General features: G+C 39.2%; 2 protein-coding genes across 2 annotated transcripts; one reads left to right on the forward strand and one right to left on the reverse strand.

The window, feature by feature from the left end:
- Positions 1-1,360: 1,360 nt before the first annotated feature.
- On the forward strand, positions 1,361-22,298 carry LOC131308600 (glycerol-3-phosphate acyltransferase, chloroplastic). The gene is made up of 13 exons (XM_058335559.1): positions 1,361-1,773; positions 6,286-6,383; positions 7,469-7,555; positions 7,628-7,725; positions 11,137-11,194; positions 12,080-12,181; positions 12,264-12,325; positions 12,556-12,666; positions 13,694-13,772; positions 14,201-14,320; positions 14,397-14,510; positions 15,053-15,225; positions 21,980-22,298. Exons 1-12 carry the CDS (start codon positions 1,497-1,499, stop codon positions 15,185-15,187), a joined length of 1,341 nt encoding a protein of 446 aa, XP_058191542.1. The 5' UTR covers positions 1,361-1,496; the 3' UTR covers positions 15,188-15,225; positions 21,980-22,298.
- LOC131308601 (uncharacterized) lies at positions 16,882-21,973 on the reverse strand. The gene is made up of 2 exons (XM_058335560.1): positions 20,648-21,973; positions 16,882-18,251 (listed from the first exon to the last, which is right to left on the reverse strand). The coding sequence occupies exon 2, from the start codon at positions 17,839-17,841 to the stop codon at positions 17,218-17,220; it is 624 nt and encodes a 207-aa protein (XP_058191543.1). The 5' UTR covers positions 17,842-18,251; positions 20,648-21,973; the 3' UTR covers positions 16,882-17,217.

A 22,298-nucleotide genomic window follows, 5' to 3' on the forward strand; every position in this document is an offset into this window, starting at 1 on the left:
TTTTTTTTTTTTTTTTGCATTTGTTTGTTTTGCGTCAAATTTTTGTGACTTATTGATTCATCTCGACGAAAGGAATCGGAAAAGTAAAAAATTTTGATCGAAACTCATAATTTTTTGAATAAAGACAAAAATAATTCAAAAAGACAACTTTAAAAAAGAAGAAGAAGAGTTTCAATCAAAATTTTATATTTTTCCGATTCCTTTTGCCGAGACGAATCAATAAGTCATAAAAGTTTAACGCAAAACTAACAAATGCGATTTTTTTAATAAAAACAAAAATAAGTTACTATTTGACTTTTAAAGCCAAATCCATCCAGTTAGCTTCAGACAAGAGAAAAAAAGTAAAGACAACTAAAATCTTCTGTATTTATCTATTCTAGCCAATAATTATCAAAATTTTGACCAATCTGCTTTGATTTAAGAGGCTATTCCTCGATCCAATAAGAAAAATGGGGTGGGGATGATATTTACTTCCCTCCACCCGTTTTACCCGACTTGCCTTGATTAGAGTAATTACTACTTTTGTATTTATGTTTTTATGTAATTTTATTTTGTTTAAATATATAAGAGTATAACATCATAATAAATAATTATTATATTTATTTTTCTAATATTTTACGTACCTTTTTATGATATCACTAAATAATTTTTTGTACCATTGTCAAAATGCTTTCAAAAGAATGTAGCCAGTGAAAATTATATCGGTGAATGGAGATTCGATTATTTCTTGTCCCGGCCGTCCCAAACACCTCCGTAATTTTCTCTGCTCCGACTCTACCTCGAATGGAGACGGAAATTATAAATTCGATTACGACACTTGCCATTGGATCTTTAATTTATTTATTATGTTCACGATTGGTAGTTTTACTTCAAGTAAACCACAAAATATGAAAAATATAGAACCGAAAGCAAGCGATCGGTGCAAAAGAGTGGGCCCACGGACCACATAATACTCATGAGGATCTTCTGTTCAGAAAATTCCTGTGCCTATGTGTTGAGTGGTTTTTCGGCTGTTCGATTGAAAACATAAAAATAAAGAAGGAAAATTACTGATGACGCTCCACTTAACTTTATGAACAAAGTAGAGCGCCATCAGTAATTTTAAAAGCGCAAATATCAATTTTCAAAATAAACTGCATAATTTAATGGCGAAAAAATCCTTCAACACATAAGCATGTTTCGAAACAGAAGAGATGGGGACCTGATACTCATAGCCCATAAGGCCCATAACGTTCACACGTGTCCCGATAAGTCTCGCTGGTTTCAAACTTCAATGACACACACACGGAGGCGATGGAAAGCACGTGCGTTACTCGACTCCACCAATATACACTCAACTGTTACTACTATTTCCCCTCTCTCCCCCGTCGCTAAGTAGCGATAGTTAATTCTCTCTCTCCTCCCGCTTCTTTCACCACTCTCTCTCTCTAGTCTCTACACTACACTACACTACACTACACTACACAACACTTTACCTCTCTACACACAGACAGACTATGTTGATTCCCTCCGCCTCGTCGCCTCACGGACACGCTAGGGTTTCCTCGCCTTCTTCTCCTTCTTTAAGACTCTCGCCCTTCTCGAAGCTCGGTTCGATTTCTTCCTCCCTGCCGGTCCGATTGAGCATTCCTCGCAGGTGTCCGCGCGCGGTTCTCTGCTGCTCCGCCAAGTCCAGAGGAATGGCGGAAGTGCTGAAGGACAGCGAGCCCGCCGCCGCAACCTCCGTCCACAACAGCCTCTCGAGTTCATTTCTCGATGTTCGGACCGAGGAAGGTCAGTTCTCTCTGATTATTTATTTATACACCACTCATGCATTTCAATACGCAGAGCAAGTAGTTTCTCTCTCTCTCTCTCTCTCTCTCTCTCTCTCTCTCTTATTTTGTGTGTGTATCGGTGTACACATGCATACATGTGGTTATATGCGGCATGAGATTAATGTGATTACAGGAGCTTCTCGATTCTTATTCTTGATTCTTGACTCTTGACTCATGCATTTAGCTCTTCACTAAATTCGGTGTATAGATATTGTTTTTGTGCGTGTGTTTCAGTGTTTCTAGGCGTCTAGAAGATCAAAAAATACGAGATAATGTTAAAAATTATGTATAAAAAAAGTATATGAAAGAATGTACAAAAGAATAGGAGAATCGCCCTGGCCTCTCGGGAATTGCGCATATTGGGATTCAAATAGAATTGATCCAGGTCCGAATCTATCTGGCATTCCCAAAATTGTTGTGTGGTTTATGTGATTAGAGGGGAGACTTGATTCTTAATTTCTGTTTAAATTCTCTCTCCGCTGCTGTTTTATACTGGTTTTATTTTCTTGCTTTTGTGCATATTCATGTTTGCACGTGTTTTGCGACTTGTTGGATTAGAGGAGCGGCTTCATTCTTGATTCTTGATTCAGTTCGATCACTCTGCATCGCTGCTTCAATTTTGTCCGGAAACTCTGGACCGTAACCTTTAGATTTAATTAGTGTTAGTCGGACTTATTGCATGTTCTTGTTGGTTTTGTTGATTGATTCCTTTTTTATTTGGATGTTGTTGTTATGATTGGTGCGTACTAGTCATGTCAATACCTAATGGCGTCTACAATCTACATGTATTCAAGTATTTGTTTCAAAGTAAGTCTGTTGGTTTTGCGTGTTCAATGCAATGAATTTCCATGAATCTGATTGTCATTGGGTATCTGGATGCCACCTGGCATCTGGCTTGATGGTGTTTTTACAACTTTGTCGTCATTCTATAGTTGGATGGTCGGCATTGATCCCAAATCTTGATTGCTCAGTGATAGTCTATCTGTTGTTTTCGTTTCGCATTATAGTTGACTGTTAATTAATTACTTATTCTAGGTGCACATTGTATTAGTAAAATATGGTACACAATCAGTTAAAAACAGAGTGAATCTAGTATTAAATCGTTTTGCAATATCCGTTTTCTATGTAAATTTAAATTTGCTAATTTTTTATTTTTGAACTAAGTTCCAGTTCTTGAAGCTCTTTTCTCCTCCCGTTTCCATAACAAAAGTTTTTTGACGAGGTGCCAAAAATGGTGAATCTTGATCGGTGGTTTTGTTAGATATCTACAATCAGAATCGCTCTTCTTTTCCAATCCAAATGTACACTCAAAAATCCCGAATGGTTATATATACCTAGGCCCCTACGGGAATATATAAATCTACAACGAGCTGAATTAAAAATGAAAGAGAGAAGGGACAAACGGTGACTTGGTAACTCTGTGTTAAAAGTCCTATTGTGCTCCCTCCGAACAGTCCTCCAAAACCCAGAACAACTTGCATTACATTTCTTCCCATTGTCTTTGGAGATCCACATTTCCAAGGTTTAAGCATTTCACTCATAAAGAAGGCCTTACCCAAGCGGCACCAGTACCACTATCAAAAAATGCAAATTTCATGTCTCTCTAGCAAAGAAAAATGAAGGAGAATATGGTTGACAGTTCCCCCACCTACGTGCAATTGATGGTAGCAAAAGTTCCATGCACCAGCCTTCCCTACAGCTTTGGAATAAGTCACCTTCCCTACAGCTTTGGAATAGTCACCTTCCCTTGTGGAATAAGTCACATGCACCCCGTGTTTGGGAGAATAGGAAGGGACCTCCCTTGTGGCCTTTTTTTTTTTTTTTTGATAAGTTATAATTTTATCGAAAAGGCATCAAGGGGATGCCACCCACGTACAATCGAAAGTAAAGAACAAAAGGCCAAAAAGACGACAAAACCAAAAGAGGCCGAACAATCCCTAGAGCCTATGCATCGCTCTAAATGTCTAAAATATCTAGCATGCCAAGGAATTGGTCAAGTGTATATCGTTTGTGGCCTTGTGGGTAGAATCGAATGGGTTTATTGTTTGACTAAGACTAAAAAGGACTTTTCTACCTTTTTGTGCATTTTTGCTCTATTATGTGAACCTTTAGTCATTAAATATCGTTACAATTGTATGTATGCAACATGTATTGTACTTATACAGAACTTAGGTGTTAATTACTGTAAATTCTAATTTGGTTTCTCAAATGGAAAATATACAAGTGGGCACTATTAGATCATTACATTCTTGTTATGTTTACTAAATTTAATGTCTTGTAATATGCACATTTATGGATCTATTGAGGGCCTTTATGTTTTTCGTTTTGGGCTTAGCTCTCCTCTACACTGGTAGCATTCCCTTGATGCTCTTTCACCATATAAATCTACCAGTGAATGCCTGTGCCTTCGAAAACTTGCCCTTTAAGCTTCAATAGGGTTCATAAGTTAGGAAAATAAGAAACTCTGCTATCTAGTGAGGACCTTTATGTTTTTCGTTTTGGGCTTAGCTCTCCTCTACACAGGTAGCATTCCCTTGATGCTCTTTCACCATATACATCTACCAGTAAATGCCCGTGCCTTCGAAAACTTGCCCTTTAATCTTCAATAGGGTTCGTAAGTTAAGGAAAATAAGAAACTCTGTGACGTCTAATTGATCGATGCAATTGAAGTAAAGTGTGGGGAAAGAGAGACAGAGAATCACCGAGTGACCCCTAAAAGACCAAATGAGGGAAGATAATAATCAAACCCCTAACTTAACAACCTCCAATTAAGGGGAAAAAAAGGGAGCCGAAATCCCTAATCGGAGAAATAAGAAATCAGCTTTGGCAAATTGTTTTGGATACGATCAGCGATTTTGGTAAATTTGTTATTATCTACTGCCTGACTTTGGACGCGACCCTTTCTTTGTTACTATTTTGACGTCAAAGCTGAAGTACCTGGCGGCGTCCAGAAAAATGGGAAATAAAGAACTGTTGCCCATGGCAGTGCCTGCTGTGATTGGCGTGGCATTGATCCTTCTTCGGGAAAATCAGTGAGAGGGAAGGAGAGATCCTTCTCTGGGAAAATCGGAGAGAGATCAGACAGAGGGAGAGAGATCCTTTTCCGGGAAAATCAGAAACGAAGCATTGCTTTGAGTGGGAAGTTTGGTTGCCAGCCACGCAATATTGACTCTAGGATTGGAAGAGAGGATAAATCATCCCCTAAAGGCAGTAGCAGTCCAGATTTGTGGAAAAACATCTAAACTATTTAAAAGTTTGACACATACACATTTTCTCCAAATTCGTCCTATACATATCTATCCTTGTTGTGCTTAAAAAAAGATATTGTTTAATTTTTTTTTGGTAAAAGACAATCTAGTGTTGTATGCAGGGCTGGAAAAGTCCTTTACTGACGTAACCTAGTGTAACTGGGATGTTTTTATTGTATCCTAATTGCCCTCCTTAGTTTTCAAATGCTTTATGGGTTATTGCACATTAACAATTTTTTAGCAAAAAAGCTCATCTAGAGTACAGTTGACTGTGAATGAAGACGGCTGACAGGTTTTGAATTGTCTTATTTGTTCTTCACATTGTTCGATTACCATTTCTCATGAGTTTTCAGCCTTATTCATTGTGAAATAAAAAAAAGTGATTGTAGTTAGCTTCGATACTGCAGAGAGAACGAGGAATACTGAAGATAAGATTGTGATTTCTTTCTTGACAACTTTGTAGATTTTACAGTGAATCTGATTGTTGAGGTGATAATTGGGGAGTTTGTTATGGTGTTTTTGACTGTTCATCCACTATTGATGTTTTATATTGTATATTTACTATTGACTTATCAAAACGAAATGGCAACTATTTTAGAAGAAAGGAGAATTTGTAGCATTTTAGGATTAGGACAAATGGAATGCTGATTGCTGATTTCACTAGTTAATTTAAACAATTTAGTCTATTTTCAAATGCATGACAAGTTGATGGTGACAAGATATTCAGGTAGAGTAAGAATTTAAGAACTCTATTGAAGATGTGGAATGTTATGAAAGCGTGGTTGGAGGTATCTAGTTACCACCTATATTTGTGGTGTGGTAGTGGTGATCCTTTTCATAGTGGGACTGGGAAAGCATGTCTTTGTTTTGGTTTGATTCGACATGAAGTAATTTTTCAATGCATAACTTGAAGTCTTGATGGGTGATGAATACTTGTTAGACAAACTACTGAATGATTCTGAAGTAGTCCCAAAATTTCCTATTGTTTTTCAATATTCTGGTATTAACTCCAGGTACTAAGAACTACCTTCCCGTTCTAGAAGATAAAACAAGCAGGACCATTCAAACTTCCAAATGAACCAATGGATATTATGTGACGACAGATTGCAAGATGAATTGAAACTAATACCAGAAATGCTGTTCCTAAGATTTGATTAATATGGAAATAAAATCTGGATATTTTAATGTTGTCTTATGTGGGTCAGCGTTTAATGTATAAATAGATCTGCTTTTCGGAATAAAAAAGGAAGCAGAAGCTGGAAGGCTTCCTTCAAATGTTGCTCGAGGAATGGAGGAACTATATAGAAACTATCGCAATGCGGTAACTTCTCTTGAATTCAGTCTATTGTGTTCTAGAAATTGTATCTTTTTTCCGTTTTTTTCTCATGTAATTCTTCTTCTTTTTGAATTCTTAGAGCTGCTTCACAAGGCTCTGCACTGCTGATAATTCCTTCACTTCCCATTTCTTAGTGGATATATTTCTATTTCCCGCATCTCATGACAGAAACTACATAAATGCTGAATTTGGAATAACAAGTTATTGCTGGAAATGCCCATAATTTAGTTGTTTTATTTTCTAACTGTTCCCATATATGCTTTACCTTTTTGGCCTTTTATTTTCCTTCTCTACTATTGGATGTACATTTGACACATTTTGTTAATGGTCATTCAGCTTCAGTGCCTTCTATGGACGGAATATGAAATTATGTATTGTCTTTGCCCATATATTAGTGTCTGCTTTTCGATTAGAATCTTGCTACTACTGTTTTGTCTCTAATTGTAATGATGTGTAGTTTTTCGATGCAAGTAAGGAGCCACTATAGATGCGTTAAGTATATATGAAGCTACATAGTAACTACGCAAAGCTAATAGAAGAACCTAATGTTGCTTACCAAATCTACACAAGAATATATAGGACTGAAAACTTTGCTGAGAGCAAAAACTAATTAATCCACTCGTAACATGCTCCGATATGTTAGCTGGTGTTTTTATCTATGCTCAGTTTCCCTCTTTTTGGATACTGGAATGAGGTCTATTTCTTTCCTGCTGGTGATTGGACATGACGTAAATAGGGGTAGGATCCAAGCTTGCACAACTTTTCTGGACCAATAAATTCAGCTGGTTTAAATGGTCTGATTTTATATTATTATGTATAATTACTTAATATTCTTTTCAAAGTTTGTGGGTTCTACATTCAGTCGTTCAGTATCAGGATTCCAAAAGGCTAAATAGAATGTGATTTTTATCAAGAGGTTATTTATCCAAAGACAGTATCTTTTACTGATAAAATATCATGATTCTTTCCGTGTTAAGTTTGTCTCCTTTAATATCAGATGGTGCTTGTACCTTTTTCCCTTCTGCTGTATCTTTATTCCATAACTTCTTTGGCCTGGTCCAATGTTTCAGGTTTTCGAAAGTGGAATCCCCAATGCAAATGAAATTGTTTTGTCAAACATGACTGTGGTACTTGATCGTGTTTTCAAGGATGTGGAGGTATCTGGACTTGTGTACTCTCTCAAGTTGTTTTCTCTTCTGCTGGCTGTGCAGCTAACACTAATCTTTCAGGACCCTTTTGTCTTCTCGCCATATCACAGAGCCATACGCGAGCCATTCGATTACTATATGTTTGTTAAAAGATATATTCGTCCTCTGATTGATTTCAGGTTAGTAAATAATTTTTTTGTGCATCTTTTGTCTTAGGTTGGTTAGTAAATAATATTTCTGTGCATCTTTTGTCTGTTACCTAAGTGGTTTGGAAGTAGTCAAATTGACAATGGATTTGAGGCTATGTCGTTGGAACTTGAAGATGTGACAGTGTGCTTCATTTTATATTTGTGCTTGCATCCATGTATGGTTTATTCACTTGATGGAACAAACTTATGTTGGCAAGTTGAAAACGAGGACACTAACAAGTCTGTGTTAGCTCCACTATAGAAGCTATCATTGGCAAGAGATTTATGTACCTTGGAATCTTGGATGTCATACTCATACATGCACTTTACAGAGTTGACCACTATTTTGATTGGAGAGGTAAAGGGTCATGGTCATAAGCTTTGTTTTTTTCCTTTGTTGGGCAAGTAACAGTTGTTTTTAGAGCCTATCCCTTATTTGAATTCCTTGCTCTTTGGTATCGGTTACTGAGGTTAACCTCAATGTGAAGGCACATATGTAAGTATTTAGATTGTTGCATCCTTTTTCTTTATTACAAAATGGTAACATTTGCGAAGAGAGAGGAGAGAACTCTCAAAGAAGGTGGAGGAGATTTTCAATTGGGACAATTGCAAGAAGTACATTTCTAATTACGTTTTGTTTGCTTCACATGTGCATGGGCTGAGCTCCTTTGTAGTACATCTTTCTTGCCAGGAAGGTATTAAATTCTGCTAGTCGCAGATGGTAGTCCGTTGGTGGAGGGGCGCCTAGCCCCTAGGTCGACTAGTCGCCGATTAGTCGACACCTAGAGATTAGTCGGTTTCTTATTTTAGAAATAATTACCCTGTCCCGAAATTTGGATTAAGTAGAACAAAACATCAAATAACATTCAAATTGAAAAACATCAAACACTGATCCATCTATCCATTTATCAAACCCTATATTTTAATGTTTAGTTTTGCAGCCATATACTATTTTTTAGCCCTCGACTCTTCATCATTGAACATTTCATCAAAGTGAACATTCATTTGCTGCACCACTTCCTTCTTTTTAGTCTTAATTTTTACTTTACCAGAGATTTGCGTTTCTGCGATTTGGGTTTCCGTTTGCTGCGATTAGGGATGTTGATTGTCGAGAGAACTCAGAAGTCATTACGTGTATTTTTGGTAAAATAACACTTGACACCCTGTACTTTATACTACTACATATTTAAACCCCTAATTCAAAAAAAAAAAAAAAAAACCCCACAAACTCACAAAGTACAGCTGACTAGTCCCCGAACAGCCATCTAGTTCTGCCTAGCCGACTAATCTGCCTAGCCAACTAATCATGGACTAATCCTGCCTAGCAGCCTACTAATGTAATACCTAGGACCCTAGTCGAGGTGTCGGAGCACCGCCTAGCGCCTAGGCTGAATTTTAGAACACTGGTCTATGATTTCTCTTAGAAATCAGATTGTTGAAGGATTTTGGAGAAGTAAACATCCATGTATGGAACTTTATTTACAAACTCTCTTTTACCACCTAGCAATTTTTGCTCTATTCAGGCCCTGTGGACTATTGTCTGGTGCAGCTACCTTTTCATAATCAATGTTCATACCTGATAGACTGATCATTTGTTTCCTTAGTTCCCTTTTGTTTCCCGTTGTATTTGCAACTAACCAATGGAGTTGATTCTGGTGTTTAAGTCCTTGAAAGGCATGAAGATGGGAACTTCTACTGATCTGTGTTAAATAGTTTGATATACATTGTTGGGCTGATTTCCTAATAGCTTAAGCTCTTGGGACAGTTGGTAACTGAACAAGCTTGACCTTCACTAGCATGTTATGAGTTCTAATTCAAAAGTTCGCATGAGGAACTTTGGATTTGGGTGTACAAGTAGTTCTACTTCGAAAGTTTGCTTGAGGAATTTTGGGTTTGGGTGTACAAGTAGTATGTATGACCAGAAATAACAGCATCCCCTTGAGAACTTTTTTCATGTGATTCCCTTGGTGGGTACTATTCATGCGAATATGGTATTTCTTATTCTTGCAACGAAAATACATAGACTAATTATATATAGATTACACAACATTAAGTAGAGCACATCCTAATCAAAGTAGAGAAGGAAACGAGTTTATACGGAAAAAACATATGCAGTTACGTGTTATAAGGAAGGTTAGTAATGGAGAAAGGTCCGAGTGATGGTGGCATGTGTTGGGTCCCACATCGGAATTCTGCATGGGAATCTAGGGTATATAAGTTGGAGCAATGACCCAAACGGTTTTCTTGTGGCTAGCCTCTTGGGTAAGTTTCCTAGAGTGTTAGAAGGTGGTACTACATGTATCATGCAAAATCTTTCACCATGTTCCCCATCCAACTGACTATCTTATTCTATTCATTTCAACACTTACTATCAATATAGTACCTAGGAATGGCAACGGGGCAGGGCGGGTTTTGATGTACCCCGACCCAAAAATTCCCAAACTCCCCTGACCCCGCCCGAAACCAGACTGGGTAATGAAATTTCCCCCGTTTCCTCCCCTGTCGGGTAACGGGTTCACCCTTCCCGCCCTGTCTTCTTCTCCTCTCTCTCTCTCCATCTTCTTCTTCTTCTTCTTCTCTCTACAGATTCAGCCTCTTATTCCCTTGTTGGGTCCAAAACTGGTTGCACCTTTTTGGTACGTGACTCTTCCAAATTCTCTGTTTCCACCTCCAAACATTTCTACGATGATTTTTGATTTTCTCTGGATGAAATTGGTTTAGTGGCATTGTTTCAATTTATGAACACAGAGAAATCAAAAATGATTTTTTTGGGGGATGAGTTCCATACAAAGAGAAATCGGACCTAATCGATTCTTGATCAGACAACAAAAAACTTAGAATAAATAATTAATCCATTCGTATTTTATTACTAGGATTAATATGTAAGGACATGTATATAAGTATATATACTTATATAGATTGGGGTGGGGTACTTTAACCCCGAACCCGGTCGGGTTTTTAAAATTTTTATCCTGACCCCGACCCTATACCCGAAAATGTGGTGAAAAACCCGCACCGTTCGGGGCGGATCCAATTGCCAAGCCTAATAGTACACCACTCCATGACGTAGGCACTTTAAAGTAGTTGAATTTTGGCAGATTAAGGAATGTGAAATAGATGCAGAATGGAAGTTTTAAAGGTGTCTCTTTTATTTTTGCGAATTCTGGCCTCAATATTACTCCTGGCTTCTTTCTGGATCAAGGGCGTAAAAATGGATCAGGATATTCAAGCACCCTTATCTGGGTCCCTAATAAAATGGATCAGGACATTCATGCATTATTGTTTTCTAATCACTGTATTGACTGTCATCAGTCATTGACAATTTTATATGATGAAAGAACTATATACCTCATAATTAAGTCATTCATTTCTGCCCTTCGATTTGATTGTATTTCTCTTCAGGAGTTCTTATGTTGGCAACATCTCCGTCTTCCGCGAAATGGAAGAGAAGCTTCAGCAGGTGCCTAGTTTTACTCCCTTTCTCTTTTCTTTTGCCATTTTTGTTCTTCTGTTATCCTATTTGGTGCTTATTCTTTCCAAACCAAACCCCCAGCATGTACACGCGGCTGCAGTCTACTCCCTCGTAATTGATGTGCATAGGAGATTATAAATTATTGCAACAAAACTCTAGTGCTTCTCCTTTATTTTCCTCACAGGAAAGCTACTGGATGGTTATGGAAGTTTACAGAAGGACAGCATGCCTATATTCTTTAAGCACAATACATCTGTTATGATAATAATATGGAGTAATTACGCCTTACATTTTTGGAAATTGCTAAATCACTTTCTTGATAGCAAAGATATTAATGCTCTTAGTAGCTTACCAGAAAAGCATAATTGGAATGTTTTTGGTTATTCTTCTCTTCTATATGCATGCACGTGTATTTTCAATCCCGATAAATGGAAATGAAGGAGTTTTTTTTAAAAAACGATTTGTAAGATGATTAAACATGTTATTAATCACGGGATGAAGTTGGTTCTTCAAATATGTATTAGCTATTAGTCTATTACAGTGAGCGGTTGTTGAGTTACTGAAATGTTAATGAATATGGGTTTACTATGTATGTACACATTAGGATAGTCTGTTGTGCAGAAGCTGTGCTGCAATTTAACAGCTTATGAGTGATTGAATTACAGTCTACTGGTTCTATCTTCTCTCTCTGTGGGACCCCCACTTTTCTATGCTTGTGGTAGTGTGGAATGGGTTGAAATTTTGTACCCGGATTGTCCTCTCCTTACTAGATGCTTTTTGTGCTTGATATTATTTTGGTTTCATATGAATTGTACATGTCATTTTGTCTCTCTCCTTGAGATGTAATCAATACTTGAATACCATGAAACGCAGGGCCATAACATTGTCTTGATTTCCAACCACCAAAGTGAAGCAGATCCAGCTGTTATTGAATTGCTGCTTGAAGCAAGGCATCCACATATAGCTGAAAACATGGTGACTGTTTCCTTCATACAGACTGGTGCAAAGTTTGTGCAATAAAACTGTTTGAATGACCTATGCCTACTTATCGATGCAGACTTTTGTGGCCGGAGATAGAGTCATAACTGATCCTCTTTGCAAGCCCTTCAGCATGGGAAGGTGCTCAAAAGACTTTTCACTATGCAATTAATACAATTATAATACAGTATTCTACTCATTTCTTGTTCATACCTTTTAGCCTGTCACTTCTCTTTCCCTTGGGAATCTCTTGTGTGTGTACTCGAAAAAACACATGAATGATGTCGCTGAGCTTATAATACAGGATTCTACTCATTTCTCTACTCATTTCTTGTTCATACCTTTTAGCCTTTCACTTCTCTTTCCCTTAGGAATCTCTTGTGTGTGTACTCGAAAAAGCACATGAATGATGTCCCTGAGCTTGCTGAGATGAAAAGAAAAGCCAATACGAGAAGTTTAAAGGAAATGGCTTTGCTTTTGAGGTATGTACAGTACTTTCTAGAAGTTGTCTATTTCATATCTTCTACTCCGTATGACGGTTTTTTTTTTTTTTTATAAAAAATTAAAAGTGACCAAGGGGTGGTGTAATTTGTGAGTGGAGAGCGATGGTATCTGTACACTTGGTCCATCCCTCCCAACACCCTGAATAGGAGGTATCAACATGGGGGACATGTATGCACATTGTTGTCATGGGGGCATGTATGCATATTGAGAAACAGTGATGAAAAAATTTCCGGATTCTGGATTGAATGAAAACACAGTGAATGAAAATGTTTGGTAATGTCTTTTTCCAATCAGGAATTATTTCTTTTAGTCCAAAGAAGTGGACCAGCCATGTACAAATGAAACAGAAGGAGCAAAAGGAATTGGTTATGCGTGTATATAGCTGAAAAGAAATATCAAGCCTTTTGATTCTTTCATGAGAATCTACCAAAACCAACTTTGCAATCGATAGAAGGGAAAACCCTCCCATTAGTCCAACTATGCTGTAATAGGCAAAATGCATTTATGACTCTTTAAAACAGCTCTTCCACCCCAGAGGGTTCTCTAATTTCACTCTCTCCAAAGAAGCCTCATCAAACACAGTAGTGCCAACTCCCACGCCTTCCTCCTCAGCTTCCCATCCTCTGCCTACCCCAGATCCACCAAACTCCGAGGTCATTCTTCTGGAATCCCCCATCCATGTCAAACAAATCCAAAACAATGCCGCATGTTTCCCAAGCCCTTTTACCATGATTAAGCAACATCAACCGATTCACCATTGTGTTTGCACAAGCAGCACCAATAATCAGAAATTAGCCACCTAATTAGATTGTTGGTGGTCAGAATCTTCTCACAGCCGCATTCCAAACAAGGAAAGCAACCTTTTAGGTGCATCTAATGTCAACTGATCAGTAGAGGGTTTCTTTGTCCTTTTCATTGCATATCTGCTATGGTCCATTAGTGTGGTTTGTTTTTTCTTATCATGCTCAATTTGTGGTTGAAGAAGTTTTATACACTTGACACCAGGGGTGGATCACAAATAATATGGATTGCGCCAAGTGGTGGAAGGGACCGCCCAGACCCAATCACAAAAGAATGGTATCCGGTATGATTCCAATCTCATCAGTTTCGGGAAATGTTGTGTGGGAAAATTGAAAAGGACACAACTTAAAACAAGAAACATGTGTACCCTTTTGTACGTATATCATCTTTTCTTCTCTCAGTTCATCTTATTTTTATGTACTTTATGATTTGGAGAATCATATATTTTTCCTGTATTAATCCTCTCATGCATGGCACTCATGTAAAAATGAGTGCATGATAGGATGACAAGAGGTTATGTAGACCATGTAACTCATATCATTGTAATCATTGTACTGGAGTTTACACCTTCGAGTTGCCATGTTTGTATGCATCCTGATATTAATAAGGACTGTAGTCACTGCATTTCTCTTCATGTACTTTGAAGCATGCGACTTTCCTTATTTGTTGTAATACAGTAATGTTCCTTCAATACTGATAAAAGAGTTTCAGGCACCTTTTGATGCTGCTTCAGTGGACAACATGAGAAGGCTCACAGAACATGCTGGTGTTCCGGGTCATATATATCCCTTAGCAATATTATGTTATGACATCATGCCCCCTCCGCCACAGGTATATCCTTACTCCTAAACATACCTGCCCCTTGACTTCAATATCTCTGTATTTACAACAGACCTTCCTTTACAAGGTTGAGAAAGAAATAGGAGAGAGCAGAGTAATCTCCTTTCATGGAACTGGAGTATCAGTGGCACCTGCAATCAATTTCCATGAAATTGATGCTGCTTGTGGAGACCCTGAAGAGGTTTGTCCTCTTGTTTTCCTTTCCCTGAATGAATAACAGCAGAATGCTTGTGTTGTTTTGGAGCTAAAAAAAGTGTTTAGGGTTTGTAAATGTTAAAGCATCTAACTCAAAACCAATTGGCAATGAGTGGAGAGGCCGCCCAGGTACATATACTAGTTTTGGAGGTTATAATTAACCAATGTGGGACTAGCTCTATTAGTCCCACATATGTTTGGCCTCTGACCTGCACGTGGAGAGGTAAACAAATGATCCATAACATTGGGATCACAACAAAACAAAGTGCACTTATGGCACAAACAACGGGGCAATTGATCAAGAACCTAAACCAATAAACATATGTTTCCATGCATTATAGAAATCATGACCGAATCGGAGCGATTCACGTTTCGATTCAATTCACGATTCGGAAAGGACCATTTCTATTCTCGATTTGATTCACGATTGGACAAACTTTATCAATTCATATTAGATTTCCATCTAATCATTGAACTTCTATGTTGACAATTGTAATCTGTTTGGAAGCTGACTCTTCTCTATTGCAGTCAAAGATGGCATATACGCGGGCACTATTTGATTCTGTTGTCAAGCAGTACAATGTGCTCAATTGTGCTATACATGAAAAAAAGGGTCTCGAGGCTTCAGTTCCTACGGTCTCACTGTCACAACCATGGAATTAGTCAACTGCTTATACCATAATGTTTTGCTTTAGAATCAGGTAATTCATTTTTGTCATCCACAGTTTTTTCCCTCACCTTCTCTAAATTAGGGTCCGTATAAAAATGCTCAGTATTCTGATAAACCATAATGTTTTGGTGATTTGGCATTTCTTCAGTCTTGTAAAAAATAAAAAATAAAAAATCTAGTTGTCTCTTTTGTTTTTCCTTTCTTTCTTCCTTTGTTTTTTTCCAGCCAGTGGTGGTGGTGGGAGTTCGTTAACAGTTTAAACCCGGAGAGACTACACACAAAGCACTCACAAATCTCTTTATTGATTCAGTACACAAATCTGAATATTACAAACTCACTCTTACACACTTATATCTCACCTCACGGCTCACACCTCACATACTGAATTCACTACTCTCTCTCTCTCTCTCTCTCTCTCTCTCTCTCACACACACACACACACACAGAGATTATTCTCACTCTCTCTCTCTCTCTCTATCTATATATATATATATATACGGGGCGGTTCCGGAGACACCTAAAAAAACACCTAAAAAAACACCCCATAGCTCTCGATCAAATTTTGATGATCCGAGTCGCTCAATGTGACCAGAACGTGATTTTAAGGGTACCCACGAGAAGTCAGCAAAAAAAAAGACCGGGAAGGGCTTGATCCGAACAGTTTCAAACAGTTTTTTATTGAACGGTTTAAATAAAAATTGCTCAAATCAAGCCTTTCCGTGTCATATTTTTTGCTAATTTCTTGCGAGCACTCTTAAAATCACATTCTGCACATATTGAACGGTTCGGATCATAAAAATTTGATCGGGAACTATGAGATTGAGATTTGGGGTGTTTTTTTAGGTGTTTTTTGGGGTGTCCCTTGAACCGTCCCGATATACATATATATATATATATATATATACACACACACACACACACACAGTTATTTTCAAATGAGGAGGTACTAAAATAAGGACCTCTCAATTTCTCCCATTTTCCGGTCAAATTTCGATGATCCAAGCCGCTCAATGTGTTCAAAACGTGATTTTAAGGTTACCCACGATAAATCGGCAAAAAAAATGACCCGGAAGGGCTTGATTTGAGTAGTTTTTATTTGAACCGTTTGATAAAAACATAACAAAAACTGCTTGGATGAAGCCCTTCCCGGTTTTTTTTTTTGCTGATTTCTCGTGGGTACCCTTAAAATCATGTTCTGAACACATTGAGCGGCTCGGATCATCAAAATTTGATCAGGAAAGGGAGGTCCTTATTTTATTAAAATGAGGTGGTCCTTAGGAAAAGGAGACTCTATATATATACAGTCCGGATCCAATGAGGGCATCCCGCACGGTACTACCATGCAGGACTCCCATTTTCCGATCAAATTGCGACGATCCGAGCCGCTCAAAGTGATCAGAATGTGATTTTAAGGGTACTCGCTAGAGATCAGCAAAAAAAAAATGATCGGGAATGGCTTGATCCGAACAGTTTTTTATTGAACGGTTCAGTAAAAAACTGCTTGGATCAAGCCCTTCCCGATCATTTTTTTTGCTGATTTCCCGCGGGTACCCTTAAAATCACGTTCTGCACACTTTGAGCGGCTCGGATCGTCGCAATTCGATCGGGACAGGGGAGTCCCGCACCGTAAGGCCGTAAGGGATCCCTTATGGGATCTGGACTATCATATATATATCTCTTACAGCAATTGAACTCCCACGCACACTTTGATACAATACACATGCACACTACTTTATACACTAACTTATACACTACTTGACAAGCTACTTAATGACTACACAACCACACAAAGTAAATGCACTGCAAATACAATTCAAAGACCTCTCTGACTTGGCCTTACTCTCACATCCCTCTTTACTCCTAGCCTCCACTTTGTCACGCAACAACAGAACACATAGGCCCACCTCACATGTGCAAGATTAACTTTCAACATTCCCCCCTAATCTTGCAACTCTCATCACAGCACAACTCCTTCCGCCTCGAAGCACATCTACTCGAAACACTACCGCTTCAACCTTCTCCGCTAAATTGGCTTGTTCCTCCACTTCTCCATACTCCTCCGTGCAATCGTAACTGTAGTGGCCATATCCACCACATGCATAACACTCCACATCGGCCGTACACTCCCTACTGTAATGGCCATACTCATTGCAACTGTAACACTGCACCTGACTTTTATCAACGCCTCTACCTCTTCCTCTTCCTCTTCTCCTCTATTTCTCCTTCTTCCTCTCTGCACAACTTCATCTTGTCCTCTTCCTCCTCTTATAAGACCTCTCCCACCTCTGCCTCGGGCTTGACCACGTCCATGTCCTCTTCCTCTACGTCTTCCTTTTTGTGAAGGTCCTCCCTCTGCGGCACTCTTGAACCTTGCTTGCAGGGCCTGCTCCTGCCCCGTCGTGGACAACCTCTTGTTGATCCTTTGCTTGTGGATTTCCAACGTGGCCAACAACTCATCAACGGTCATGGTGTTGAGGTCCTTCACCTCCTCAACAGTGCCAACGATGTTGTTGAATTTCGGATCCAAAGACCGAAGTATTTTCTCCAAAACTCGAACGTCCTCCATTTGCTCCCCATACCATCTTAACTGATTCACAACAATCAAAGTCCGTGTAAAATACAAGGAAATTGATTCATTGATCTCCATCTCCAAATTTTCGAACTCCCCCCGCAATACTTGGAGTCGAACGTTAATCGTCCTCTCAACCCCTCGATGTGCAGCTCGAAGGATTTCCCAGGCTTCTTGAGAGGTGGTGGCAGCAGAGATCTTCTCAAAATGTGATTCGTCAACTGATCGATAAATCTGGAACAACGCCTTACTACCTTCCTCTTTACTTCTTTGAGTGCCGTCCTTTGTTGTGCTGTCATCGCTGCTATCTCTTCTTCTTCCGTGGGCTCGGAATACCCCTGATCAACATCCCACAAATCTTGCCATCCAAAATATACTTTCATTTGGATGCTCCAGTTCTCATAATTGTAACCGCCCAATCGTGGTGTCTGGGCCGCCATCGCTGGATTTTGGGCCGCCATCTTCTTCTCTCTCTCCTCCAACTTCCACTATACACCAAATCACATGAAATTTGCTTAGAAGGCAAAATATCACTCAAATGGTGTAGCACGTACAAATATCTTGAGACAAATGAGTCAAAACAAAACTCAAAATATCGCGCACCAAACCCACAAAACACCAACGTCTCCTCTGTTTTGGTTCCAAAGACCAAACAACTCTCCAAACACTTTTCTGTTATAGCTAAAAATAGCTATAGCTCACCCTCTGCTTTCAAAAGCTTACGGAAAAAAGGCTTGTACACCAAGTTCCCCAGGTTATCAAATGGAATTCCTAGTCAAAATTTCTGTGCCCCTTTAAAACGCATGTTCCCCTCGTCTCATCCGCGTCTCTCTCTCTCTCTCTCTCTCTCTCTCTCTATCTATCTATCTATCTATCTATCTATCTGGAAGTGGAACTTTCCTGCTTAAACCGCAAAAGCCCCTCAACTCCCCCCTCTAAAACTTCCTTAGTTTTTTTTTCCTCTCAATTTCTATACCACCATTCAAACTTCAAACGGAAGGAATGAAAAAAAAAAAAAGCTTTTCAAGAAGATGAAGAAACCGATCAGTTCGATCGCTTACTTGACGCCATTCTCCGCCTCATCTTCAACAAATTGCACGACGCCCGTTCCCTCATCCGATCCATGTCCGTCTACAAGCGCTTTGCCGAAATAATGCCCAAGAACGACGCCGTCTCCCTCACGATCCCTCGCAGAATTTCTGTCAAACGACAACCGTAGTCGTGCAACGACTTGGTCTGCTCCGGCTCTCGCCGCGAATCAGGAGGATCTGATGATTCAAAAATTGTTGTCAAGTCCGGAGTCACTATAGAAAATGGGGTTTTGCCAAGGAGGAAGGCGAGACTGCGAGAAGAAGGATTTGAGCCGTTTTGCTCGACAATATTCCTCAAAATCGGAAGAAACGTGAGGCCATTGGAGATACTCTTATAACTTGATAATCAATTTTTGTGGAAGGAAAGTACAGTAATTTTACAAGGGTATTTTAGTCATTTATATTTAAAGGGATAATATGGTCATTTTAGTGTACATTGGTATTTTAGTCATTTTAAATTTTAGTATATAGTATGTAATTGGGTTAATGGGCGGGTCGGGTTTGATTTTAAATAAATGAGTCGGGTTGGGTATGGGTAATTGAACTCATAATTAATGGATCTAAATGGGTCAATGACCCATTAAAGACCTAACTCACTTACAACTTACCCAATTTGGTCCAAACCAGCCCATTTGACACCCCTACTTTTCTGTTATAGGTAAAAATAGCTATAGCTCACCCTCTGCTTTCAAAAGCTTACGGAAAAAAGGCTTGTACACCAAGTTCCCCTAGGTTATCAAATGGAATTGATTACAAGCAACTGATCCATAAAGTTCTCCTCTTAACCCGAACACTTCTCCGTGCAGTCAATATATTGAACAAACAATTAATATATTGAGGTCCTGTTTACACCCGTTTTTGGCACCCAGTCCTGGGCAAGCGTTGGAAGGCCATTTAATTATCTTTTAATTGAATTGGGCCAAAAAATAGAGATGAATGGGGTTAAAATCAATGGGCCAAACCCATGTTGAGTGGGCCCAATTAATTTTAGTTTGGTTCGGGCTCGAGTTTGGAAGTTTTGGGCCAATTGGTAAAAGATTTCGGCTGGCCCAAATGTTGATGTGGGCTGAATATGTTAGTAGGCCATTTAATTTAATTAAATGGCCCATTACCCAAATGGCCCACGAAAAGTGGAAAGAAAGAAAGAAGTGGTTGCCTGGTGAAAGCCATTTGACCGAGTCAAATGGCTTGGGATTCTTTATCACTCACAAAAGAAGGAGAAGAAATAGGCCCATTTTCCTCTGACGCCCATGGAAATAGGAAATGGAAATAGCCCACTAAATGCTCAACCGTCCATAATCTGGAATTAACTCATGGGTAATTGTTTAAACCTCCAATAACCACCCATGATCCCACTAAAGATGTTAGTGGGTAGTTATTACGGACACGTGGCAGCATTTGGGGCCAACTCGGGACACATGTCAGCTCGTGGTGAAGGCGGGAAACTAAGCTCAGATCTGGACCAGTGCAGTATTTTGCCTATAAATACAAGAACTCAAGAAGGAAAAAGGGTCCCCACACCAATCAAGCTCAACGCTTAAAACCAAAGCCTTCTCAGCGAAGCAACTATCTCTATTTTCTCACCCTCACTCAATTACTTCACCAAGTAATTCGAGTTTCTATCTCCCTTGTATCCCAACTTTATTATTACGAAACATAATAAAGTTATTTATATCTCTCTTCATCCCCTACTTTATTATTACGATATAGTAAAGTAATTCTACGCTGTTACTTTCTTTCCTACACGGTTAGGAAATTATTAAGTCCTCGCACGAAGAGGTAAAACCACGAACCTTCACTGCAATCCAGCCCTTAGGTTGCAGCACTATCGCCCTCTCAGATCTAGAAGTCAGAAAAAGGACGCTCAGCCCTTTACGTTAGACGCGACAAGTCTTGGCACGTCCGCTCAGTCCTTGAGTCACCTCGCGCGCGAACAGGTCCCCTCCTTCTTGGCTGAACTCACGAACTTATCGCCCGGAACCAACTTCTCAGCGTAATGACTCCGTCTCGGCTCAACTACGCTTCTGACCAGCTCTCCTTCTCGCGTCAACAACGCGAAAAACCTTCGAGAAATCCTCTGAAAATCTCGCCTACTGCTGGAGATGATGTGTGCGCACGTGAAGGCGCGTCGGTGATGAATGATGGTCACGCAAAGCCTTCTCCCGGCGCGTGGCGCCTCCCCTGCCTCCTTTTGACACATGCGACACAGATGTGGAATTGTGTGGGCACAGCGAACGTGTGGTCTCAAAAAATTTGTTTCTGCTCACTTCAAATTCTGCTTAAAATTCGGGTGAACGAAAAACTCTCCGGTTAGGCTCTGATACCACTTGTTGGTGGTGGGAGTTCATTAACAGTTTAAACCCGGAGAGATTACACACAAAGCACTCACAAATATTTTTATTGATTCAGTACACAAATCTGAATATTACAAACTCACTCTTACACACTTATATCTCACCATACGGCTCACACACCTCACAAACTGAATTCATGACTCTCTCTCTCTCTCTATACCTCTCTTACAGCAGTTGAACACCCACGCACACTTTGATACAATACACATGCACACTACTTTATACACTACCTCACAACTAACTTATACACTACTTGACAAGCTACTTAATGACTACACAACCACACAGTAAATGCACCGCAAATACAATTCAAAGACCTCTCTGACTTGGCCTTACTGTCACCTCCCTCTTTACTCCTAGCCTCCACTTTGTCACTCAACAACAGAACACATAGGCCCACCTCACATGTGCAAGATTAACTTTCAACAGTGGTTATGTTCTTCATCTTTGTTTTTATTCTTTCTTCATCAAAGCTTTATTTTTGTTGAGTTGGCAGAAGTTTAAATGTCATCATATTGTACAAGAGTCTGAAACTGCCCTTTCTCTTGTGGAAATTTGAACTTTTATCCTCCGTCCATTGTGGGTCTTCTAAGACAGTGTTTTGATTGTGGATTTGTGGAGGAATTTACCAAGAAAAAGTGAATCACTTCACATTTTATCTTTTTTCCTTTCCTCTTGTAAATTCATGACCGAAACACAGCCTAAAGCAAAAATTTGAAGAAAGTGTTACATAGCATATAGAAGGCTGAGATACGGCATGTTGTTTTGCAGGCTAAGACAATTCTTTTGAGGAAATTTGTATAGCTTCTCGACGAGTCTGCCCTCCCTTCGAACAAACTATACACAAGTAAAAGGACGAAGCCTTATTTTCATTGCAAAATCGCATCTGGGCAAAGCTTGCCATTGTTGACGACTGTTTCTTACAAGCTCACCTTTTTCTTTTTTGTGGAGGTAAAATCAATAGTTATTAGAGTTGTTTAGTGTACAGTTTAGTCTTACTTCCAGTAAAGAATCAATACCAACTCACATGTATATACCTACAGATCCTGTATCATATTCTGTTGTCATGGTAATTGCTCGGTTTACTTCA

Source organism: Rhododendron vialii, chromosome 11a, assembly GCF_030253575.1.
Source record: "Rhododendron vialii isolate Sample 1 chromosome 11a, ASM3025357v1".
In the NCBI taxonomy this organism is placed as follows: domain Eukaryota; kingdom Viridiplantae; phylum Streptophyta; class Magnoliopsida; order Ericales; family Ericaceae; genus Rhododendron; species Rhododendron vialii.